Source organism: Lipotes vexillifer, unplaced genomic scaffold (assembly GCF_000442215.2).
Source record: "Lipotes vexillifer unplaced genomic scaffold, Lipotes_vexillifer_v1.1 scaffold717, whole genome shotgun sequence".
NCBI lineage: Eukaryota > Metazoa > Chordata > Mammalia > Artiodactyla > Lipotidae > Lipotes > Lipotes vexillifer.
Genome location: NW_006798707.1, coordinates 4,789,415 through 4,815,612, shown reverse-complemented (window position 1 = coordinate 4,815,612; position 26,198 = coordinate 4,789,415). Strand labels below are relative to the sequence as shown.

The window sequence follows — 26,198 nt, the reverse complement described above, 5'->3', positions numbered from 1 at the left end:
AGCCGCCCTCCCACTGGGCCCGGGCCCCCCCCCCCCGCACTGGTCCACCCTCCACACCTCCTCCATGGAGAGCATCCCAAATGCCGATGCATCGCTCCCCATCCAAACCCTGCAAAGCTGCCAGCCCACCCCAGCCGAGCCCAGGCTTGCAGCTGCCTGACTGTGCACAAGGGTTCATTCATGCCTTCTCATCTTCGCTGCTCTCTCTGCTTGGAATATGCTCTTTCCCCTTTCAGGAACGCGGCTTGGTTGGGTCCCCACTCCAGGAAGACATTTTGCCCCCTCAGGCTAAGTAGGGCAGCACCTCCTACTCGCTCACCTCTGAGCAGCACCCTTGACCCCGAGTTTCAAGCTTTCCCTCTCCCCTCCTTGAGCGACAGGGGCAGGGATGCTGACTTACATTTGCACCTCCCTCCAGAGCTCCGCACAGTGCCTGACACTCAGACACTTCATCAGTATCAGCAGACGACTGATGGATTCAAAGAGCACCCCACTGGATTCATTCTCAGACAATCTACTGAAAACGTCAGGGTTTGCAAGTGCAGGCATGGGAATGAATCCTCAGAACAGAGGGAGAAAAATCACGGGAAATTTAAAACGACCTTCACTCAACAAAGAATTCTCTGTGTTACCACATAAATCCAGGACCATAATCAGCCAACATTTATTGATCAAACTAGTCCCCTGACACGTGGTAGGCACCTTACATATGTTCTCTCAGTTAAGCCTCATGACAACTTTGCTGTGATCCTGGGTTTAGAGGTGAGGAAAGTGACTGCAGTCGGTTGAGTAACTGGCCCATGGGAACATTAAGCAGTAGAAACATGGCTGCTGCCCACGGAGAAGATAGCACAGCCATGCAGGAGGGGCAGGGAGTCCAGGGAGCCCATGAGAAGTGCAATGGAGGAGCTGACCTGGGCTAAGCATTGCACAAAAGTTACACTGAGGCAGCCCTAGAAAGGACGGTGGCTGGTTGGGGAGGTGTGTGGAGGTCGTGGCTCAGGCATGGCCAAGGAGGCGTGGACTGGTTAGCAGGTCTAGAAGGTTCAGGCAAGAGAACTGTGGGGCAGAGCTGAAGGGTTAACACGATGGTGGGGGACTTGGGATGTGGCCAAGGTTTAGCTTAGGTAACAACGGAAGGTAGGGAGAGTTACGTGTGTGAAGCAGGGTGTTAGGAATATTAATGTGGAAGTTTGGGGGAGGAATGAGATGAGGAGTAGTCAGAAGGCCATTGTAGTCCCACAGATCAAGGGGGTGGGCCAGGCTTGGGCAGATGGAAGTGAGAGTAAAAAGCTGGGATGGAGGCAGAATTTGGTACAGGACTGACTCGGGGATGGGCCGACAGTCTAGAAGGGTACAGGCGGGCATGGGAGGTCTTGGCTTTTTATCTCCCCAGCTCAGACCTTCCACAGGGGCCCACCGTTATGAGTCCCCTAGAGAAGAAGAGACATTGGATGCTTGGCCCTCAACCAGACCATTCTGGCACTCAGTGTGCTGCGTCTGACCACATGCCTGGAGTCACTAGGCTACAGGTCTTATCTCAGCTGTTTCAGTTTGAGGAACATTTCCCCCTTCAGGTAAAGGAAGAGAATGACTCTTCTCTGATCCTTTAGCTGCAAAGTCTGAGAAGTATCAGGACACAGCTCAGGGAAGATCAAGGGGAGACATCCTTCCTTAGCAGGCGAGGGACACCCAGACTTGTGATTTTCCATCTTTCCGGAACCTTCCAGCGTGCAGACTTCAAGAGCAAAGACAGAGAGAAAGGTCAACATGAAACAGAGTTTTGCAAACGAGTGTGTTGGCTGACCATCAAGGGTCATTCTAGTGGAGTGTGAGAGCTGAGTTAGGAACCAGACCGTCTGGTATGACATCGAGACTCTGCTGCTTAGTGACTGTGACCTCACGGTCGTCTCCACGACGAGCGAGGAGGTCTCAGCGCACCTGCCTCAGGGAATGATTGTGCAGATTTATAGCTCTTGGAAGAATACCTGAGACATAGGGTTCAATAAATGTTATCCGTTATTACTATTGTGTAATGTGATTCGAGCAGGACTAAAATAAGACTTGGAGGAGCCCTAGTCTCAGACACTGAGGAATCTTTTTCAGGAAACATTTCAAAAATAAGCCTTGGCCCACCTCCACACTTCCTGGTCCTGGCTACACTCTGCATTTGCCTTTTGAGAACATTCTCCCCTGCACACACACATGCACACACACGGGCACACAGCTGCCATCTGGGTAGTGCTTGGTACCAACTAACCCAGGTCCTGGCAGCATCCCAAGAGAAGCCTCTTTGCAGCTTCCTGAGAGCAGCTGATCTTTCTGGAGAAAAGGCGCTGCTGCTTCCCCGTGGTTTTCACCAAACCTCAGTGTTCCCCTCACTTCAAAGGGGCTGAGTTGTCTGGAAAAACACAGTGGTGCAGAACGGAGCCATGGTCGTTTCTAGGAGGTCTAAATGTGGCCAGAGGCGTCTGCATTCGCCAGGTTAGGTGTGCGTTCTGAGCCCAGATTGCGCGTGACAGCTTGGACAACAGAAGTGCGTGAGGAGATACATTGGGGCTAGAGACTGGAAAAATCATACCAAGTCATAGCGTCAGCAGCACCAAGAACAGAGCTGGAGCTGCTGCTTCCAGAGCAAAGCGTGGAGATGTCTTGTCTTCTGCGTTTAGTATCCGGTGCTGTCTGTGGAGGGTGGACATAGGTGCATCATAATTTAGTGGGACAAACCCTTGAACTGTACTTTCAGATGCCGTTTGGTGAATTAGTGCAGATCTGATCTGTGGAGTTGGGGAAAAGGGGAGATGCTGAGGGAGATTTTCTTAAAGTTTAATTTTACAATTTGTAACGCTTTTAATGATTCTGAGGTTGTGGCCTTTTTGAGTGTTTAAACACCCTTTCTTTTATGAAATAACAATGATGCTAGATGATGAGAGTTTCAAAATATAATTTTGCTGCAAAAGAAAATGTTGCAAACCTCATAATCTCTATAATTTTTAAAAATTTTATTTTACTCATATGAAAGAACCCCATATCTAGAAACTATTGTCTGACACTAATGTTGAAATTTTAAATTAGATTATATACAAGCTAGGTTCAGTAATGACCTAGGACAATGATGTCTAATAGAAATAGATGTAAGCCATGTATGTAATTTAAATTTTTCTAATAGTCACATTTTAAAAAGTAAAATTTTTTTAAAGACTTTTTTTTATGTGGACCATTTTTTAAAGTCTTTATTGAATTAGTCACAATATTCTGTTTTTATGGTTTTTTTGGTTTTTTGACCACGAGGCATGTGGGATACTAGCTCCCCAACCAGGGATCGAACCCGTACCCCCTGCATTGGAAGGCGAAGTCTTAACCACTGGATCTCCAGGGAAGTCCCTAAAAATTAAAAATTTTTAAGTGAAATCAGTTTTAATAATATGTATTATTTAACCCAATACACCCCAAATTATCATTTTGACATAAAATACGGTAAAAAAATACTGATGAGGTATCTTGCGTTTTTTATCAGTCTGAAATCTTGTGTGTATTTCACACTGACAGCATATCTCTATTCTGATACATCTCAAATGCTCAATAGCCACAGGTGGCTCGTGGCTACCATATGGGACAGCACAGGTCTGGGAGAAAAGAGCATCTGAGTCATAGTCTGGCAGTCGTATCAGCTAGGATTCAGTCTCTCCCCTCCCACGTGAGGAAGCATTGTTCATCGCTGGGACTTCAGTGAGCAAGGGGAACATCCCAGCTTTTTAAACACAGCTGAGTTTTCAGTGCAACAGAGAATGCATCAGACCTGTCCACAGGCACCGGATGACTGTCCCAGAAGTCCCCCAGGACAGCCTTAGCCCAAGGCTCCCCATTCTCCCCACATGGTACCATTCTCAGTTTTGGTGACTTGTTTGGACTCCTCTGTGTGACTGACCTTGGCACGTCACTCAGCTTACAGCTCTGCAGCTTCCATGAGCTGGTGCCACCTGTCACTTGGCAAGGGACGTTTTCTCCTCTGGCTTTGCCCCCATGGAAGCCTCACCTGCTTCCTCCCCCATTCACTCATCCACTCATTATTCAGATGTTTATCGTACCTATACTATGTTTAGTCTCCATGCCAGGGACTGAGGTTATAACTACGAATAAGTCCTGGCCTTCATTGCAGCTAAGAGTCAGCAGAAGAGACGGAGAGTTCCCAATGCTTGGTAATAAACCACAGTGATGGGGTGAGTGCAGCGTCCTAGGGGAGCACAGTAGAAAAGACTTGGAGATCAAGAAACGCTTCCGAGGGGAAGTACCTTCCAAGCCAGGATTAGAAGAGGAAAAAATAGCCAGGCCTTGGAAGAGAGGAGAGCGCCTTTCAGACACGTGGGAGGGAGGGCAGCGCCTGCTGAGGTCCAGAGGGGAAAGAGCAGGTGAGGCAGAACGTGGCTGGAAGTTGGAGGATGTGAAGAGAGGAGTCACAGGTGATGCCGGCTCACCGAGGATGGTAAGCGGTGATTAGGGGTTTCAACCTTATTTTGGGAGCAGTTGGGCAGTGTGGAAACATGTTAAAAATTTGCAGTTTGGAATGATCATTCTAGCTGCAGCATGCAGGAGAGATTGGAAGGGGATAAAGCCAGCTAGGAAGTGGCTGCAGTAATCCGGCAAAGACATGATGGGAATAGAGAGAAACAGCCAGATTGAGAGATACGTAAGAAGGATTGATAGGACTAGGTTTAGGGCGGCTGGGGTCAGGGACGGAGAGGCAGGATTCGAGAATACCTCTTGGGTTTGGGCACATGGTAGATGGTGGTGAGCTGGGGAACACGGAAGGGTCGCCAGGCTTGGGCGAGGTATGAGAGGCAGAGGGTGGCTGAAGAGGTCATCTCGTGGGGACATCCAAGAGAAGATGCTCATCAGATTAAGGTTAGGGTTGGGATCGTCCGCAAACAGATGGGAAATTGAAGGCTTGGAAACAAGTAAAATAATCTAGAGGGAAGGAAGATTGAGAAGAGAATGGCTTAGCAGAGAATTTTCGAAGGGAGCACCAGAATTTCAGAGGAGGGAAAGAAAAGGAAAACCAAGAAACAGCCTAAGAAGAGGAGAACCATGCTGGGGTGATTCTACCAAAGCCAAGGGCAAAGATCCAGACATTTAATGAGATGTATGACCCTCAATATTAACTACCACAGAGATGACAAGCAAGGAAAGGACTGAAAAATTTCCATTAGATTTAGCAACATAGAGAAGTAATAGGGACCTTGGTGGGAATATTTTGAGGGGGTAAAAGGGCACTGGAAAGCAGAGGTGGCCAGTAACCCTATGTGGACTGGGGCCTGGGGCTTCTCTAAACCATCTGATCTGACGGGGCCCCCCAAGCCTGAGTGCTTTAAGGAAGTAGCAAGTTCAATAGCCAAGAACTAGGAGATCTTAGCTTGGCCACTGCCAAGCAGGCTGAACGTGGCAGGTCAGTTTGCTCACTGTTCTGGGCCTCAGTTTGCACATCTTTAAAACAGGAGGGAGCTGGAAGCAATGCTTTTAAAACCTGTGTGTTACAAAATTCTGTTTTTGGTAGGATGTTAAGTGGTAGGCTTGGTACAATATATATATCCTGTGAATATGTGAGTTCCCATGATACGTGAAGGATTTTAGGGCACGGTTCGAGGTCAAAGCTTGGTAAACAGGATGCTAGCGCAAGTGTCAGAACCTTTAACATGTTAGTGTGCATGGGTGGATCACCAAAAAGTTAATCTAGTAGTTTTCCAGTATTTCTCATGTGCCAAACTTATCTGACTCTTGTAGACTTTATTCAGAGCATGCGTAGGCTTCTCCTAGAGATGCAGTCCAGCAGCTCACAATGTAGGGACTGACTAACCAGAGGAGCTCTGTGGTCCATTCCAGTCCAGTATTGCAGCAGCCCAGGAGTTTGTATGGAGCCAGAGAGGGAAAGGTCTTCCAGCTACTCTGGGCTGCGAAATAGCGGCAGAGACTGAGCCTTTGGGGGCCTCCAGACAACATGGCCCCTTACATCCTAGTGTACCCCTCTCCGGTTAGCTTTGCAGCATGTCAGCAAAGAACCCTTGGGGCATTGGTACATCGCCAGGAAAATGAGCTTGCGGAGCCTGCAATTAATAATGATGGTGGAAGTGCCCTAGAATTGTCAAGATGTAGGTTTTCTTAGAAATGTGATGCTACTGGAAGTAGGTGCCTAAGAAATCCAGAGGGTTCTCCGAGGAGCAAGAAGTGAACTGCAGACCCTGAGCTGGCCTGACAGATAGATTCAACCAAGAACATGGTGATGGTTGGTACAGGGAATGCATTTGTTGGCCTAAATAGGCCCAGCCTGAGGCCAAGGGCTCTGCCAAATGGCCTCGTGCTCATGGAGTGGAGGGATGTCTGTGTTACCATCTTAGGTCAGCCTTTCTTTACTGGACTTCTGCAAGTGAATCAAGCCTTAAAGCCCTATGACATCCATTATATGAGATGAATTAACTTCTCCTCTGTGCGTGTGGAAGGGCACTAATTATGCACCATCCACGGGAGAAGTGAGAAGAGAGTCTCTCAACAATTTTCTATGTGTTTGATTCATATTAAGAAGCCCTAAGGGAGCTGAATCTTTAAAGACTGGAACAAACCCCAAAGGTACCCCTGAAGAACTTCCCTCTGTATGTTGTGGCCATAGGAATCCTATACCTAGCAACATCTTGATGCCAACAGAGCATGAATGAAGTGGGAGCTCTGGAGCTCTGCGCTGGGAGAATCGTGATGCCTTTGCATAGCTCTTCCACCAAGTACCCAAGAGAATTTACCTTTGACCCCAGGGCAGTGAGAAATCCTGGTGGACTCGGGTTTTCAGGAGCTAAGGGTACCTGTATTCATTGTCTGTTGCTACATAACAAATTACCATGAAACTTAGTGGCTTAAAATAATGTTTATCATCTCACGGTTTCTGTGGGTCAGGAATTCAGGCATGGCCAAGATGGGTCCTTTCCTTCAGGGTCTCTCACAGGCAGTCTTCAAGGTGTCAGCTGAGGTTGCAGGCATCTCAGGGCACGTCTCAGGGGGGACCGTCTTTCAAGTTCACTGACATGGTTGTTGGCAGGATTCGGTCCCTCACAGGCTATGGACCAGAGGCCACTTTCAGTGCTTTGCCATGTGGGGCTCCCCATCATGGCAGCTTGCTTCAGCAAAACATACAAGTGAAAAAGATGGAAGTCACTGTCTTTTGTGACCTAATCACAAAAGTGACATCCCATCACTTTAGCTGTAGTCTGTTCCTTAGAAGCAAGACACCAGGTTTAGTCCACACTCAAGGCTAAGAGATTACACAAGGAGGTGGGTGCTGAGGGCCTTCATCTGCCCACCAAGAGCTCAACCAAGTTCCTAAGCAGTTCAATTCCCTGCCCTGGCCCACTTATCCCCTTCCCAGGATACTAGAATTTAATACATGCTCAGCAGGGACTTCCCTGACAGTCCAGTGGTTAAGACTTCACCTTCCAGCGCAGGGGGTGTGGGTTCGATCCCTGGTCGGGGAGCTAAGATCCCACGTGCCTTGCGGCCAAAAAGCCAAAACATAAAACAGAAGCAGTAGTGTAACAAATTCAATAAAGACTTTAAAAAAATGGTCCACATCAAAAAACAATCTTTAAAAAAAAAATGACATGCTCAGCAATTCAAAATGTGGCCGTGTCATGGAATAGCAGATCTCACTGTTATCTTAAGTGTCTTTTATGAGACGCAGGATTTCCATAACACTAAGTGAGGGTGACTTGAGGCAAGAAGTAGGAGCAGTATATGTTTATGTGGGTGAACCATTTAATCTGCATGTGAAATCCCAGTGAGGTTGACACGAAATAAAAATTTCATGCCTTACAGTGTATAATGTTGCCCATGAAATGAGATTAAAAGGAATTTCTGGTTTTACAGCTGTCATACTTTTTATACTGCTCGTGTTTTTCTCTTCTAAAGAGTCAAGTTTGAACCTAGAGGTCAATTACAGATTTGGCGTTTTATAGTTTTCGGTCATCTTCCTTTTCCGCATAGCTGAGAGCAGGCTTCCTTGCACAGAACTGAGCTGGGAAATGTACTAGGTATTCTTGGTCCCTGTCCCGAGGGAGCTGACACTCTGGAAAGGTCACTGGGCAAAGAGCTTTTCCCCTCTCATCCTTTCTTCCTCACACACGTCAGCTTTGGGGGGGTGTTGGTGGCAGGAAAATGGGAAGGAGACGTGACCTCCCTGGGACCTCTTCTGGGCTGTAGTGGAGGACACAGGGGGACAGAGACGGAAGAGGGGAGCAAGTAAGGCTGTGCCACCCACCTGCAGGGAATCCAGGTCGTCACTCCCTTGGGGACAGTGTTCTCCCAGGAGACTAGCCCTACGTACCCCTGCTTTACAGCTTATGCCTATTTCCCTTGGCCTTTGCAGCTGTGGAGTTCAGGCAAATGGCACACGTGGAGAAGATAACCCCTTTGTTTTCTATGTCTGGTCTGGCCTCTGGAGCGGGCTCTGGACCTGCGGGAATCGGAGGGACAAACTGCAGCTTTCTGCTTAAAAACAGGTTCACGCGCCTCCCAGGGCCTCGTTGAAATCACCCTGTGCCCACCCTTTCAGGCTCCATCTGGGCGTAAGTGGGAGCCCCTGTTAGGATGTTCCCGTGGCGGCTCAGCCAGCAGTGTCCCAGTCTTGCTGTCACTACCCAGGAACGGCAGGCAGCCTGTCCCTCCCTGCTGGGTTCTAGAGCTTCGTAGAAGCTGCTCCTTGGGGGTGGTGATCGAGTGTGAGCCCAGGGGTCCACGTGGTGTGCAGGGCCTAGAGTACACCTAGGGGACAGACGGCAGCTATGGATACCCCGATGCCTGGAATGGTGCTGGCACGGAGAGGTGGTGGCTTGGTGACAAGGGTATGCAGCAGGCCCGGGCTCACTAGCTGCAGTGAGTTAGTTAACCTCCCTGTGCCTCAGTCTCCTCCTGAGTGAATCCATTAAACAGTGCCCCCTCCCACTGGGCTATCTGTGAACCTTAAATATGCGAGGTGCTCAGGGCAGCGGCTGGCAGCAGGGGTCACTAAGTAGTCGTTTAAAAACAATAATTGCTGGAGAGGGTGTGGAGAAAAGGGAACCCTCTTGCACTGTTGGTGGGAATGTAAATTGATACAGCCACTATGGAGAACGGTATGGAGGTTCCTCAAAAAACTAAAAATAGAACTACCATATGACCCAGCAGTCCCACTGCTGGGCATATACTCTGAGAAAACCATAATGCAAAGAAGAGTCATGTACCAAAATGTTCATTGCAGCTCTATTTACAATATCAGGACATGGAAGCAACCTAAGTGTCCATCAACAGATGAATGGATAAAGAAGATGTGGCACATAGATACAATGGAATATGACTCAGCCATAAAAAGAAATGAAATTGAGTTATTTGTAGTGAGGTGGATGGACCTAGAGTCTCTCATACAGAGTGAAGTAAGTCCGAAAGAGAAAAACAAATACCTTATGCTAACACAAATATATGGAATCTAAGAAAAAAAAAACAGGTCATGAAGAACCTAGGGGCAGGACGGGAATAAAGACACAGACCTACTAGAGAATGGACTTGAGGATATGGGGAGGGGGAAGGGTAAGCTGGAACGAAGTGAGAGAGTGGCATAGACATATATACACTACCAAACATAAAACAGATAGCTTAGTGGGAAGCAGCCGCATGGCACAGGGAGATCAGCTCGTTGCTTTGTGACCACCTAGAGGGGTGGGATAGGGAGGGTGGGAGGGAGGGAGTCACAAGAGGGAAGAGATACGGGAACATGTGTATGTGTGTAACTGATTCACTTTGTTATAAAGCGGAAACTAACACACCGTTGTAAAGCAATTATACTCCAATAAAGATGTAAAAAAAAACAAACAAAAAACCTTCCCTGAGGTGGATAATTTCATCAAGGAAGTCACTGCCCAGCTCCCAAGTGGCAAAGGGTTGGCCCAGTGTGTCCCACCCCAGGCCTGATTTCCACTGTGTCATGCTGCATATTTGCATGACCTTTCCCCTTTCTCTAACTGCCCTCAGCCTCCCCTCTGGGGTGCCAGAGCCCCCCCTTTGAGAGTTTGCCTCCTAGACACAGAGCCATTGTCAGTTCTGGACATTTTAGTGATAATAATTATTATGCTGTACTTTCTGCTTCGAAGTTACCAGGTCTGCCTCTCCACCACTCCCTCCTGTTTTCACACTCGAGAATAAAATCCCAAATGTTTCTAATTTGTGTGTGTGTGTGTGTGTGTGTGTGTGTGTGTGTGGTATGCGGGCCTCTCACTGTTGTGGCCTCTCCCGTTGTGGAGCACAGGCTCCGGATGCGCAGGCTCAGCGGCCATGGCTCACAGGCCCAGCCGCTCCGCGGCATGTGGGATCCTCCTGGACCGGGGCAGGAACCCATGTCCCCTGCATCGGCAGGCGGACTCTCAACAACTGCGCCACCAGGGAAGCCCCCAATGTTTCTGATTTATGACCTCATCTTTTCTCCCTGCTGCCCAGTGCTAAAATGGGGATGATGATCATTATCATAACACTCTGTTTACAGGCTGCTGCCACTTTAATGAGCTTGTGCAATAAAATAAAAGGCATGTGCACAGCATTGCAGTTCTGTGATAACTGACAGCCATCCTCACTTGGGGTGTTTCTAACATCCCCGCTTGGCACCTGTTCAGGTGCAGGGATGAGGCGGGATAGGCAGCGGAGCAGCGATTGGCTGGTGGAGAGATGGAAAGAGATGGAAGAGGAAGCTCTGACCCCGTGCCAGGGGTTAGCATCTCAGAACACCTCTCTGGAAGCATCCTCGGCCAATAAATGACACTGAACACTCAAGAAATGGATGGTTAGGAAGCACTGTGAGACCCACCTGAACCTGGAGAAATCAAGTCAGTTGAATCTTTCTTTCAAAAATGAAAAGTCAAAAAGGAAACTACAGGTGGAGAATCAGCTCAGAGGAGCGCGCATTATGCAGGAGCTGCTGTGGCGATCAGGACAGCAGCCCAGGGCTGGCATCTGTCTGCACACAGCGCTGGTCCCGCCCTTCCTCCTGGTTGCACCCTCACACCCATCTTCCCTGCTCGCTAGCTCTTCTCTCCAGTAAAACCCCTGAATCTTTAATAAATTATGAACATGTTTCTCGTCCATCTGCCGGCGCCAGATCTCAGTGTTGGCAGCTTTTTCCATTCCCCTGGTGCCCCTAATAGATCTTGCCGTTTGATGAATCTTTTAGATCCTCTCACGGGAAGCCCACGCACATTCTGAATCCCCACAGTGGCCTGTTTTAAGGATATTTCCTGGCCCCTTGGCCTTGTTGCTGCCAGTGCCCAGGGCTCACGTCCAAGCGGGACTGCAGCACCCCTGGGCCTTGAAGGGCATGGTGGCTCATGCGCAGGGCTCGGGCAGGTGGGCCCTGTCCCCTTGGGCTCCTGTGCCTTAACCAGGTTGAGTTCACAGTGGATGCTAGGGACAACTACCACATTAGAGGTCATGGAACCTGGACGCAGCTCATCTCGGCCACTCACCAGGTGTGTGAGCTTGAGTGAGATCTTGAGCTGCAGTTGTTCTCATCCGTGGAGTAGAGGTTCTCAGAGGTTGCTGTGAGGGTCCGAGGAGACGGAGGATGAGTCCAGGCACCATGAGCTGAGAGCAGGGGCAGGAGGAAGACAGTGCTGAGTGCCGGGAGCCGGGAGCCGGGATGCCCGTGCCTCAGAGCTGTGATGCACCGCCTCCTGCCGGCCTGCCCTCCCTTGGGCCTGTGCACACAGGAGGCTCTTATGGGATTTCTGCCCAGCCTCGAGGAAGAGGCCCTGTCCTTTATCCTGCAGGAGCAGGAGGCTGGAGGGGGCTGAGCCCCAGGAGCAAAGCAGCCCAGGCGCCAATGGACGCCTGTTGGGCCAAGTTCTGCCCACTTTAGGAGGTTGGACTAGGTCATCTCCAAGCCCCTTCCTTCCTTGGCTGAACTCTGAGTTTGTAGTTCTTGTCCAAAAGCATTGAACGTTGCCTGGAGGCAATATTATTATTACACTAATAATTCTCACCACCATTTACTCAGCAGCTATGAAACACCACATGTTTTGCCTGTATTCTCTGCAATCTCCACAAACAAGCCTGAAAGGGAGGTATTCGTCCTCAGTTTACAGGTGACAACACTGAGGCTCAGAGAAGGTAAAGGACGTGCCCAAGGTCACACAGCCAGTTTTCAGCAGATCCAGGATTCACATCGACGTCACAGCCCAGGTTCCTTTCTCTAACACTGATGCTCTCTTTGCTCTCTTTACCGCCTCTTGCCTCCCAGTGCCCCTTACCCGCTGTCAGACAGGGCAGAACCACTCACTAAGGACGCCTTTCCAGCCTGTGGTGCAAGATCTGGCTCCACCCAGCGGGAGGAGGAGTCTGCAGATTTAAACGTGATGTTAAAAATAATGATAGGGCTTCCCTGGTGGCGCAGTGGTTGAGAGTCCGCCTGCCGATGCAAGGGACGCCGGTTCGTGCCCCGGTCCGGGAGGATCCCACATGCCGCGGAGCGGCTGGGCCCGTGAGCCATGGCCGCTGAGCCTGCGTGTCCGGAGCCTGTGCTCCGCAGCGGGAGAGGCCACAACGGTGAGAGGCCCGCGTACCGCAAAAAGAAAAATAATAATAATAATGATAGTCACTATTTGTCAAGCATCTATTATTACCTAACATATTAATAATTTAGGGGGGAAAATCTACAAGTTAAAAGTTGTTGTCTCCACTTTCCAGATGAAGATACTGAGTCTTAGAAAAGTGAATTTGGTTGTCCAGCCACACAGTTGAGCCTCGGCTGCAGAATGGCCGTCACGGCCTTTCGTTCAAATCAACCACGCTTATTGCACGTCAGCTACAATCAAAGCTTCTGATTACTGAGCTCTGGGAACCTTTAGCAGGAGAGCCTTGGGCCCAAGCTCTGTTTTACAGATGAGCAGACAGCAGCCTGCAGAGGTGGGTGGTTTACCTACCGTCTCGCAGCTGGTCAGTGGTATCCAGACCCCTGGGCCAGTATTCTGCCAACTGCCTCACTGGGCATCTGGCCTGCGAGTCCAGAACCATGCTGTGATGGGGATGCTGTACCCCGTTTGTGTCCATCTATCCCTGTATCACCCTGTGAGATCCAGCACCTCCTCCTCCATGAAACCTTCACACACACCCCGCCCCTGCCCCGCCCCCCGGGCGGGGGTCCGCTTCCCTCTGCTCTCCCAGCGCCACATGCATGCTGCTGCGTCACTGTGCAGCCATACACCTGCCTACCAGCTGGATGCCTCCGAGGCAGGAAAAGGAGCCCTGTCCCCAAGAGTTCTCTAAGCGGGTAACTCCCAGTACCTCCTGCACCAACTTGCCCCCGAATAACTTACCTCATAAAAGCTGGGATTTGGGATCCCATCGCCGCCCAGGGTGTGGAATGGGACGCCGTCTCCAGCGCAGTGCCCAGGGCTGACCCTCAGCGCAGCCCTGGCAGCACGGCCTTCTCAGTCATAATGCTCGTCTGTCTTCTCTCCCCGTCTCTGATGGAGACAGGGAGGTTCTGCTAAGCTCTCTGCTTTATCACCTTCCTATAAGGAGACAGATGGTTATCCTTCCACGCCCTGCCATCCCCCTCATTCCTGTTGGTGCTGACAATGCTCACTGCCGCCTACCCCTCTGCCTGGGTCCCTCCCAGCCCCTCCTTGCCCGCCATGGACCCTGCAGCACACCAATCGAGGGAGCCCCCACCCCAAGTCCACCTCTGCCAGCCCCCTGCCCTCCTCCCTCCCCACTGCTCCCAGCTTAGACTCAGTTCTGAATCCAAAGGTAGGCAAGTCCAAGGCCTCTTCTCACTAGGGGCCATTTCAAGGCATTTTCCTCCTCTTTTATAATGGTTATTTAATGCACAACAAATCACCCCCAAACTTTAGCGGCTTAAAACGACAGGAATCATTGATTGTCCTTATGGTCTCTGAGGTAGGAATTCAGAGCATCTTGGCTGGGCGGTTCAGGCTTGGAGCTGCTAGAGCTGCCGTCATCTGAAGGCTTGACCAGAGCTGGTGGACTCACTTCCAGGGGAGCTCATTCCTGTGTCTGGCAAGTTGGTGCCGGCTGTGGGCAGGAGACCTCAGTTCCAACACACGTCAGCATCACTCCACAGGGCTGCTTGAGTGTCCTCACAGCATGGCAGCTGGTTTCCCTCCAAGTGGCCAAGGCAGAGTCTTCGGTGCTTTTATGATTTAGCCTTAGAAATCACACACTGTCACTTCCGTCATATTCTATTAGTCCTATAAGCTAGCCCTGATTCAGTGAGGGACAGAACTGTATACCTCCCCTTTTAAAAGCATAAAAGACTAAGTCATCAGCTGACCTAGGAATGCATTTCCTGAATTTCTTTCTCTCTTTCTCCATGAACGGGCATCTGATATACTTATCTCTTGTTCTAGGGACATGGAGATAGACAAGGGTCCTTCCCTAGAGGAACTCATAGCCAAGTGGGGGTGATAGTCCATCTTGAGAAGTGCCAGGAGAGAGATATGTACAAACTTATGGGAGCACAAAGCACAGGTCATTGCCTATCTGGGGGAGTATGGAACGCCTTTGCAGACAAGAGATATTTGCTCTGGGTCTTGAAGGATGAGTAGGAGTTCATCAGGTGGAGAAAAGAGAAAGGACACTGCTCCATGCAGAGGTAATAGTGAGAGCAGTGACAGAAAGTTATGGCAGCATATGAAGTTGCAATTGTGGAAGGTCTTGAAGGCTGTGATAGGGAGTTTTGGACTTTCTATATCAGGAGCCACTGAAGGCTTCAAGCCAGAGGAAGACCTGGGCAGAGATTTGTGGTAGACTGGACATGACTGGCAGGGGCAGAGGGTGGAGGCAAGATGACTGGTCAGGCGACTGCTGCAGGAATCCCCCAGAGGAGTAAAGACTCTCTGAGCTGGGCCCATGGGGACTAGAAAGGAGAGGTGGGTTCAGGGGGTGGGGATTTATTAGTAGGTGGAGCTGACGTGATGTGGTGAGAAGTTGTCTCTGTAGGGGGAGCACAGGCAGGCCTGAGGGTCATGACCAGCCTTTCCACTGTCTCTTCCCCTGGGGCCTTCCTTTCCCAATTCTTGGCTCCTTGTGGCTGACCCATCCCAGTCTGTGCTCAGGTCCTGAGCACAACAGCCCTGCCTTGTCTGTCTAAGTCCTCTTATTCAGGGTTTGCTCTTGTAGGAAAAAGTGTTCAGAATTATTAGGGAGGCCAAAGGGACGTCATGCCCATTGGCCTAGGATTGAGGTTCTTAAGTGTTTCAGGCCACAGACTTCTTTGAGAATCTACCGAAAGCTATGAACCATCTTCCCAGGGAAGAGAATAAAAACACATTTGTGTATACAAGTTTGCAAACAATGTCAGAGGGCTCACAGCCCCCTTGAAGTCCATCCTTGGGTCTCTGGACCCCAAGTTAAAAGCCCCAAGAAAGGCCCAAGCCTAGGAAGAAATTAGAAAATGAGGAGAGGAAATGTTTGACTCACCAAACATCTGTTATTTACTTCCTCGTTTAATACCCCTGGAACAGCGAGAAACAGGAGGCAGCATTTACCCAGGATCGCCCCTGGTGGCCCCAGCCTCACTTGGTGGGTTTATTTCCATTATTATAGTAATTTTCGGGCTGCGGGCTACAATTTTCACTTGCAGTGAGGTGTTAAATTGATATTACCCCACATGTAATTGTCATACAAAATGATCCTGGACATGGGGAAATGAATGCTTTTTCAAGATGGGGTTTTCCTACGAATGCTGGGTTTTAGGGTTCTGCCTCTTTAAATATGCCAGATTTCGGTGTGTGTGGCCGGAAGTCAGGGGTCAGCGTGGTATGGTGGGCTGGAGCTGCTGGCCCAGAACACAGTGAGGCCTTGGGAGGCTGGGATGGACACAGACTGGGCAGCAGAGCCCAAGGCTCGGGGGTGGGCTTATGTGGCTACCAGGAACTATGTGCTGTAACCCAGGCACGCAGGAAATCCCGCATTTATGTTCTGTACGTCAGCTTAATTCGACTCCAAGCCTAAGTTCCCCCGAGGTGGTGGGAGATTCAGCTCTAACCATTCTCGGAGCTTCCTGGGCTCCCCCGTCGGGCCAGGTGAGGCCCTGGGGTCTTACACGGTGCTGTGCAGCTGGAGGGGGCCCCACCAGACACCAGGCATCTGTCCACACCAGTGATGCCCTTGGTTCCAGCCCTTGAGATCTGCTTTGTCTCTAAAGGTCTTCTTGTCCCGCTGCCTTGCCTTCCTCAGATGCACCCTGCTAGGGTACTGCACGGACCTCCCTCCCACCAGCATCATCATCACCTTCCACAACGAGGCCCGCTCCACCCTGCTCAGAACCATCCGCAGGTAAGAGCTTTCCCGTCTGTCAGCCCTCCAGGCTGGCACTTGGCGAGGGCATGTCTGCCCGCGTGGGGAGGGGGACCAGTTCAAGTGTTTCTAAGTACCTGCCAGGCACTGTTCAGCACGCTCCACATGCATCCGCTAGTAGTCACTCCTCACGCTCCTATGAGGGCAGCTATTATCCCATTATACAGGAGGAAAGATAGAGGCCTGAGGCATCGGGTTACTTATAGAAGGTCACGGGAAGTCATAGAGGACTTGGTCCCAGAGTACTTGCCCTTAACCACTGCGTAGACTGCCTCTAGAACATGAGTTGTCATTTTCACAGCTGATAAGGAAGCTGGGGCACCGAGAGGCTGAGTACATCCTCCACCCCCAGCATCAGTCTGGGGTTAGAACTCGGGTCTGCCAAGAGCATCCAAGAGAGACTCCTTGCCTTCCAGGCTGACCTCTTCTCCTCCTTGGAGGAGTCTTCTGATGCCACGCACCTCCATCCCCCTCAACGCGCGCGCGCGCACACACACACACACACACACACACACACACACACACACACACACACACACACACACAACCATCAGGGCCTTCTTCTGGGCTGCTTCTCTGCACTTCTCTACTCTAGCACTTAATGCATTTTTCCCAGATGTAATCCTCAATGAACTCCTGACAGGTAAGGCCTGTATCTTATTCATGTCTTACCTAACCTCCCTGTGGCATAATAATTAGTCCTATGGCATAGAGCTGCTTTGGTTAATTCAGGTAAAGGACTGAGACTGTGCTGGCACAGAGCAGCCATCCCTGTATCTGCACAGCTACTGAGCTCTCAAAAGAGAAGAGGTTCTGGGGTACGTAAAAAGGCACCACACTTGGAGTCTGAATACCTGGGTCAAGTCCCCACCCTACCACTTCCTTGCCTTGTGACCCTGGATAGGTCATTAGCCACATCTGTAAAGATGGTGATAGAAAGGTCTTTCATGTTTCAAGTTCTATCACATTTCCTACAAGAAGACATTACCCTGGGACATTTGGGGGCCATTATAATGTGGTGACCCCAGGTCCCCCATGCTTTCCTTACACTATGTTTATGTTCTCAGGGGCACTTCAGCTGCTGCCCTCAGACTCACCCCTCTCAGCTCTAAGACATATTTCTCGTTCTCTTCCTGCTGCTTCTCCGTCTCTTTATAATAGTAATAATGGTACTTTATGATAATAATATTAACATGTTAAATGTATGCTGAGCTTTTATTTTTTATTTTTACTTTTTTGCGGTACGCGGGCCTCTCACTGTTGTGGCCTCTCCCGTTGCGGAGCACAGGCTCCGGACGCACAGGCTCAGCGGCCATGGCTCACGGGCCCAGCCGCTCCACGGCATGTGGGATCTTCCAGGACCAGGGCACGAACCCGTGTCCCCTGCATCGGCAGGCGGACTCCCAACCACTGCGCCACCAGGGAAGCCCCACAGAACACATTTTATCTCTGACTGCAGTTGGAGCCCCATCGAACCTTGTGAAGTCCAGGTGCACGTAGTGAACGGAGGCCAAGTCCACAGAGCTGGGAAGCACAGGAGCCAGGATTCGGGGTTCTGACTTCCTGGGTGGAAGTGGGGAGCAGTAGGGGTGCAGCCCCAGCGCCTCTGTCTGCCAGCCTGACGGAGGGCTTCCCCCGAGGCCCTGGTGCCCTGCACTCCGAAGGGGACTTAGGGCCCATCAACACCATGCTCTTCAGAAGGCGCCATGAAGTGCCAGACTGTACCCCAAGTTCTGCTGGGTGCTTTGCATAGAGAGCTCAGGACCTCTTTCCTGCCTCTCAGGAACTTCAGTGTGAGCCAGGCCCCTGGCTCAGACCCAAGTGTGAGGCATGAAAACATCAGAATTAGGGCCCGAGAGCCAGGTATGACCAGACGGGCATTAACATCATTAGCAGGCAGGGCGGAAGTGAATTTTAGGGGTGGAGGCAAGAAGATTACTTCTAGGAAATTCTGTGGCCAGGTGTCATTTGCCTTGGGAATCCGTACCTCCCTTTTACTCCCTATCCTGTTGCACAAATAAATCGCTAGCCACTGAGACAGAATTGAATGAAGAGCACTTCCTATCTCACTTTTGTTGATGAAAGGATCTTTTCTAAGGTGTCTTTTCATCTTTAACTTTCTGGAATTCTCATGGCTTTGCTGCCAGGCTCTGGCAAGGGAAGGATGCTCGAGGAACTGGGAAGGACCGAGTTGCCCTCTCGTCCCTCCCATGCAGCGCCTGGCCAGGCCTTGGTCCCTCTGCCCATCCCTGCCCAAGCTCCTGCATTAGCCGGGGATGAGGGGTGGGGGAAGGCACACATGGGGGCACTCAGAGCCAGGCCGAGGCACGATGTAGTGGGTGATGCGGGGAGGGAGAGAGAGTCACAGCCTTGATGAGTTAGGGGACTTTTCTCATTTAAGGACTGAGAAAAGCCCTGAAGAATGGTTTATCTTGACTGGTGTTGCCACGAGACCCTGTGCATATGTGAGACCCAGGGCCGCGCCCTTCTTTTGGAGCATCCTCCGGCCCCCTGCCTCCCAGGGGGACTCTGGAGCATGCTGACTGGCCAGTTTATATCCTGAATCTCCTTGCTGTGGCTTTTGGTAATAACCTAGATTTAGAGGAGCAGTCTCTCAGATTCAGGTGTTTAAGAAATTGGACCCTGGGGCCAGATTTGCCCACTCTGCCCTTACCAGCTGTGTGACCTTGGGCACCTCCTTCACCTCTCTGCCTCAGTTTCCTTTCCTGCCCAACAAGGAATACTGGTAATAACTGCCTCACATGATTGTGGAGAGGAGTGAATGACTTCAGGTAGGTGAAGGCCTTGGAACAGTGCCTGGCACAGAGTGAGCCTGGGTAGGTGACAGCAGGTGCCATGAAGCACCCCCAGCCTGGGTAGGCAGCAGGGTTCTGATGCTGTGGCTCTCAAGCTTGAGCAGACATCAGAATCCCCTGGAGGGCTCGTTAAAACATGGTTTCTTGGGCCCCATCCCCACATATTCCAACTCAGTAGGTCTAGAGTGGGGCCCAAGGCTTTGCATTTCTAACAGGTCCCCAGGTGATACTGATGCTGCTGGTTCTGGGATCACAGGTTGAGAACCGGTATCGCCATCATTGTCAATCCTCAGATTCTGGGGGCAGCTGCTGGGCACCAGGCAGGGTGCTAAGCTCCTTTTCTGTGGCCGAGGCAGTGTGCTGACAGTTCAATACTTCCTGAAGCACTCCAGTTAGTGAATGGCAGATCCACAGACACAGCACTCGAACCCAAGTCGGTCTGACTCCAGAACGACTAAACTCAACTGTCAACCGACCCCAGGTCTTCATTCAACTGGTAGTTATGGAACGTCTGATAAACGCTGCCTGCTGATGGCCCCGTGCAGTTCACAAAGCAATTTCAAATACATTTTCTCATTTCATACACACAATAGCCTGTGAGGTAGGTCAAGTATTAACATCACCTGCCTTTGCAAGGAAGATGTAATTACAGATGGAAATGAAGGCTGGGACCTTCCCGGTATCTCGCTCAGGATCGCATAGTAGGGGATGGTAGAGGCTGCCTGGCCTCCCACGCTGCTGTACCTGCCATCTCTCAGGGGGCTCCGGGGGGCCCCATGGTTAGGGCGTGGCGGGCAGAAGGTGTAGACGCCGCCGGCAGCCGCCCACTAGCAGAGAGCAAGCTGTGGATAGGAGACTCAGTTCTAGGATAATTCCCAGGAAGAGTGTGACCCCCGATGCGCCCATGAGGCGAGCACTCACTCCCTTGCGAGGCTGTGAAAGGAAAGGGCGCAGAACAGTGCAGTGGGGGTGAAGCAAGGAAAAAGCCAGGCCCTGGAGGAAAGGGAGGGTCGGCTTGGCTGTGGAGGGACTGGTGAGCTGTCCTGGCAGGGAACTGGTGAGACCAAAGGAGGGGGATGGAAGCCACCAGGGTCCAGGGGATGAAGGTGGGGTGTGCAGAAGAGAGGACCCAGGGGGACCATCTGGGCCGAGCCAGGTCCCCTGGGCTGGACTTGACCTGTGTTCTTCTCTAGCCACCCCGGCACCCAGAGCACCTGCCCGTCTCAGGCCCTCCCAGCCCCGAGTCACTCTTTCGGTGCCCCCACCATCACTCCAGTTGCTCTGTTTAGAGGAGCAAAAACCAGCCAGGTGTCACCAGGAAATGGTGTAACCAGCACTTACCGCTGACGATTTCATTCTTTTTTTTTTTTTCTTTTTCAAACCCTGGACATTTTTTATTCGCTAATCATCTCTCAGTTCACCCAGCACAGAGCTGCACGCGATTTACCTTTTGATGTTCACAGAAGACAACTCTTGAATTTCAAAGAGCTGGCAGGGATTTGGGGAGATCGCGTGCAGAAGCTACAGCCGTAATCAAACCTCATTAGAGGGTATTCTTCCAGCAACTTTTCCCTCTCTCTCAGCCTCGCTCTCCCCATCCCACTCTGATTAGAGGGCTGGTTGTTGGGTTTGGTGTGTTTCCTTTCGGATGATTGTGGCGAGGGTTCCCTCCCACCACCTCCTGCCCCCCCCCCCCCCCCCCCCCCCCCCCCCGTCCCCACCTCCCAACAGCGGGCTCAGGGCTTGGGGTCGGGGTTCCCCTCTCCCCCTCACACTAGTTGCCATGGTGAGAACTACGGTTTCATGAATAAAGGTAGCTCCAGGCGAAGTTCTCCTGGAAAGCCTCTGCATCCTGCTTAGAAAGGACAGCTCACCAGAAACAGGGCTCAGGTGCACACACGCCTCCGCCAGCACCCATCTGAACCCCGTCCTCAATACACGCAGGGCGCTGGGTGCCCCACGGTGGGTGGTGTGGCCCAGGAATGTTTCTGAGGAACCATGCAGTTTGGCATGTTCAGGAGAAGCAGGATCCGGCCATCTCAGGCCTGAAACCCAGAATGAACACAGAAACCTAACCTTGCCCTGTGGGTACAGATCCACAGCACAGGAGAGGAGATGCAGTCAATTCAAAAATCACCACTGATGCACAGAACAGTAATAATTGCTACACTTTTTATCACTGTTATCAGCAGACACTGGCTAAATGTTTTAGAAGCATTCTCCCTTAATTCTCCCAACAGCCCTGTGAAGGGTAGGTGCTATTATTATCCCTGTTATACAGATGGGAATACTTTACTGCCCAGAGCGGTAAAGTAACCTGCCCAAGGTTACACAGCCTGTAGTAAGTAGCTCCTAGACCACAAGCCTCTCACAGAGCTCACATCTCCTTTGATCCTCATCATATACCCAGCGCCCAGCACATAGTAGGTGTGCACTAAATGGAGTGAATGGTCATGGGCCAAGGCACAGCTGGACTCTGGCAGTACAGACAGTAGCTTGACAAGGCCCCTGCCGCCGGGGAGGTGGCCATTTTGATGGGCCAACAAAACCAGCCCTTGGAGTCAGGCTGGCGTGAGAGCCGCAGGAAGCTTCAGATACAAACAGCTGAGGGACCCCAGAGGAGGAGGCAGTTCATTCTCACTAAGTGGCTTGGAAAGGCGCTGGAGAGGAAGTGACATTTGAAGGGATCCTTGTGGCACAGGAGGGGCATTTCACGCTGTGGCAGTGGTAGGAGAATGGCCCTTGGTTGTAACAAGCAGGATGTCTCCAGATAAAGGCACTGGGCATGAGGAGGCTGGAAAGAGGGCTGGCTCCAGGTCGGGAAAAGCCTTGAAGAGTGTGCTGAGGGTTTGGGGTGTAGATTGTGGGGAGCCTTTTGTCAACCTATGTACTTGCATTAGTGAGGAAAGTCACACGATCGGAGTTCACATCTATGCTTCAGAAAGCTCACTCTGGAGGTCACGGGAGGATGGCCTGACAGGTCAGGCTACTGAAAAAAAAAAACAGGCAAAAGAGGTTGGATCAGGTTGGAGGTATAAGAGGTGAAGGTGATTTGAGTGATATTTTTCAAGGAAAACCAGCACATCTTGGTCACTGATGTGATGCAGCATTTCTGGGAGAGGGAGGGTCGTTGAGGGTGGCACTGGATCTCTGGGTGCTAGGTGGGTGGTGGTGACATTCACTAAGACACAGCAGAGTTGTGTCCCAGTGGCTCACAGTGAGCAGTGTGACTGGACAAAGTTTTTTCGGTTGTTCTGAGTTTTATTCTTCAAATGCACTGGTGTCTATTTAAAGCTCAGGTTGAGGGCTTCCCTGGCGGCGCTGTGGTTGAGAGTCCGCCTGCCGATGCAGGGGACGCGGGTTTGTGCCCCGGTCTGGGAAGATCCCACATGCTGCGGAGCAGCTAGGCCCGTGAGCCATGGCCGCTGGGCCCGCATGTCCGGAGCCTGTGCTCCGCAACGGGAGAGGCCACAACAGTGAGAGGCCCGCGTACCGCAAAAAAATAAAAATAAAAAACAAAAAATAAAGCTCAGGTTGATACACGCCTTTGCCGCTAGAAGTCATAATGATCTTTCCGTTTTCAATCTCACAGCATATTAAACCGCACCCCTATGAATCTCCTCCAGGAAATCATATTAGTCGATGACTTCAGCAATGACCGTAAGTACCATCGCTCTCCTGTGCTGTGGACACAAATGTCTGTTCCCAGCCCCTGTGTAACCAGCAGAGGTGAGCCCACTGCTTCCCTGGGGGTGGAAGAAGCCTGGGTTTATAGTAGGTTGGAAGACATTTAGTGTCCAAGCGGGGCTCAAGGAGTACATAAACCTTACATTTGAGAAACAATGTCTTGGGTTCTCTGCCATGAGTCTTTGAGGATCTAACCAGATCAATTGAGTAGATTCTTGATGGAGTTGGTGTGTGTATGCATGTGTGTTACTGCCCCCAACCTACATTCCTGGACTTGAAGAGACCCCATACCTTCAAAGAGACCCCAAGCCCTGAAGCAAGGCCCATGACTAGAGATTCCTCACTCATATACTCTGATAATCCACCAGCCTGAGCTGAGGCCACCTACCCTCTTCCTTTCATTCCCACGGCAGGACTCATGGGGAGGGGGGTTCAGTTTTGGGGACATCCCATCACTTGGCCATGACACAGTGAGCAGCTGCCTTCCAACCTTCCAACCACTGGTCATTACCATCCCCTAGTCATCCTGTCCAAGGACCTGGGTCCCACCCAAATTCACAGTCCAAGTCCACTTTCCCCGAGAAAAGCACGAGGGAGGTTTCAGACACCTGTGTGTTCAGTTTGACGATCAGGTACGATCATCGCAGAAGCACTGTTACACTTCAAGCACGGATAGTGCTGTGGCTCCTCTTCCGAGAGCTGTCATCCCAGCGCCCCCAGTACTGCTGCAGGCAGTCAGCCACATGTAGGCAGAACGGCTTCTTCCCAGTGACAAACCAGGGGAAGCAGGTGATGGCCACTGGGGACAGCTCCGAGTCCCAGGAGAGTGGAGTCTCTCCCCACCAGCCCTGATGCCTGAAGCTGGGCGTCGGAGCCACTACCACACTGGGGTCTGCTGTAGGAGGCTGGAAACCCACACCTCTGACACAGCCTCGGAACCTTGGAAGTCATGCACAAGTGGGTTGTGCACCAGATCCAGGGTAATCAGATCGGACTTGAGCTCTGAAACTCAGTGATCTGATCTCCCTTCCCTAGCGAGAAAGGGGTTGGAGCTGGGGAGACACTCGTCGTGCTGGGAGGTAGCTGGCACTGAGGCTGGAGACGGGAATGCTGCTGGATTCACTTAGCAGCAGAATAGCTTAGTGGTTAGAGCATGGCCTCTGGAGCCAACTGCCTGGCTTCAAATCCGAGACCTGTCACTGACTCACTTACTAGCTGTGCGCCTTGGGCAAATTATTGACCTCTATGCGCATCAGTTTCCTTGCCTATAAAATGGGGATAGCGATGATATATATGGCTTATATAAGGATGAACGTGTTAACATATTTGAAGTGCTTAGAACAGCGCCTGGCTCCGAGGTAGCTCCTCTAAGTCTTTGTGGTCACTCTGTAGAGTCCAGACCCAAGCAGAGGGGCTGAGGTTGGCTAACCAGTGAAGCAAAATCAAAACTTACGATGTAGAGTTCAGAGCCAAGGAGTGCTGGGGCAGGCAGGCATGCCAGGGTGACCCAGGGTGAATGCCTAGGATGGGTCTCTTGCCTATCCCAGCACATTTCCCTGCATGGTGGAGAGCTGAACCAGCTCTGGGTGACGGGATACACCAGATGGATCCCCTAACAAATAGGGTCTCCTGTATTGAGTCCATGAACTGAAAGGAAACTCCAAAATTTGTCTCATCCATTCTCTGGCCTCCCAGTGGCTTTTTATCAGGCCCCACGTAAGTGAATAGGACTCTGATCATGCTTTGAATGGTCTATAAAAAAGCAGAAATGTCCCCAGGTGACCATGCCAAGATTTCCCATCTGGCAGTGTTCCAGCAAGTACGCAGGTGCCACTGTGTGACTGACCTGCTCCAAAGTGGCCCCCTTGCGGCCACTTTGCACAGAATGGGCCACGTTGTATTTTGCTAGCCGTGGTCAGTCAGCCCCTTCCAAAGCCCACAGACACCCTGGCATCAAGACAGGGCACCGCGGTTGGGGGCGGGGAAGGCAGGCAGGGCTGCCACTCACCTCCACCCCCAGGCGCCCAATCCACATGACCTCTTGTCTTTGCAGCCGAGGACTGCAGACAGCTCATCAAGCTACCCAAGGTGAAATGCTTACGCAATAACGAGCGGCAAGGTGGGTCTGTGCAGCTGGGAGGGGCCGGGGTGGGGTGCGTTTGGGCGTGTGTTCTGTGTGGTCCCAGACAATGGAGCGACTCTGGCACTCACTTGGCCGATTGTCCCTCCTGCAGGTCTGGTGCGGTCCCGGATCCGGGGTGCCGATGTTGCCCAGGGCACCACCCTGACTTTTCTCGACAGCCACTGTGAGGTGAACAGGGACTGGCTCCAGCCCCTGCTGCACAGGGTCAAAGAGGTGAGCGAGGTGGGTTCCGTGCCCCCCACTTCCGTAAGCTCAGGACTTCACGTATGTCCTCAATCCCTTGGGGGGTGGGTGGGACAGATTGCTGTCCCCATTTTATAGATGAAGAGAATGGGGGAGAGTGGCCTTCCCCGGGGTTGCCCAGCAGGCAGCGGTGGAACAAAGCCCAGGACCTCTTCTTTGCATCACACTGTCACCCACAGCAGGCCTGCAGGAGGGGCTGCCGATGGCTGGTACATGACACACGCAGCTTCCTGGCCAAGAGAACTGCCCAGAGCGATTTCTCCCAGACGTTAGAAAGTTCCAGAAAGGGAGTGCTGATGAGTGTCATTTGTGAAAAGGAGGCAGTGGAATTAACCAGGCCTCATAATGCAAATCCTGAGGCTTCTGACTTATCCAGCCACGTGTCATCCTCATCCAAAGGCCAAGGTGGGAGACGGGGGTGGATGCTAAGAGACCTGCCTCTGTCTGCCCTTAAGTTACCCTAGAATTCTGTCTGTTTTCTCTCTCTGGGTCTCAGTTATTCCTCTTGAAATTTAAAAAAAAAAATTTTTTTTAATTTTCCCATCATTATTTTATGTTCCCAAAAATCCATCCACCCCTCCCCTGCCTTGATCTGCAGAAAGCACTGCATGCTTAGATGCCAGTGTCTGTGACTAGCATTTATGCTGTTCATTTCCTCCCTGAGTTACTGTCTCCAGCAGCTGCTCTGTGAAGTGGGAAGCCAGGTATTTTTAAGGTACCCATTTCACAGGTGAGGATACAGCCTCCGGGAGGATCATATAATTTGGGCTGATATTTCCTAGCTGGTACCACCAACACCAGGGGCCTCATTGTTTCCTCAACAGCATCTCCCCTGTGCTGTGGTTATTTCCTTCTCGCTCTTGAAGGTGGCTCCTTGACTCCTATTGCAAAATGACGGTTTTCAGAGGATGAAGGAATTGAGATGTGTGAACCGC

At 51.2% G+C, this 26,198-nt stretch overlaps 1 protein-coding gene across 1 annotated transcript in view; it reads left to right on the top strand.

Annotated features, from left to right (window-relative positions):
* Positions 1 to 26,198, top strand: part of GALNT14 (polypeptide N-acetylgalactosaminyltransferase 14) — a 233,031-nt gene that overhangs the window by 153,703 nt on the left and 53,130 nt on the right. Inside the window, exons 3-6 of the mRNA XM_007470881.1 lie at positions 16,255 to 16,353; positions 22,783 to 22,850; positions 24,931 to 24,996; positions 25,112 to 25,233. Coding sequence (XP_007470943.1) covers positions 16,255 to 16,353; positions 22,783 to 22,850; positions 24,931 to 24,996; positions 25,112 to 25,233 — 355 coding nt within the window. The remainder of the gene's footprint in view (positions 1 to 16,254; positions 16,354 to 22,782; positions 22,851 to 24,930; positions 24,997 to 25,111; positions 25,234 to 26,198) is intronic.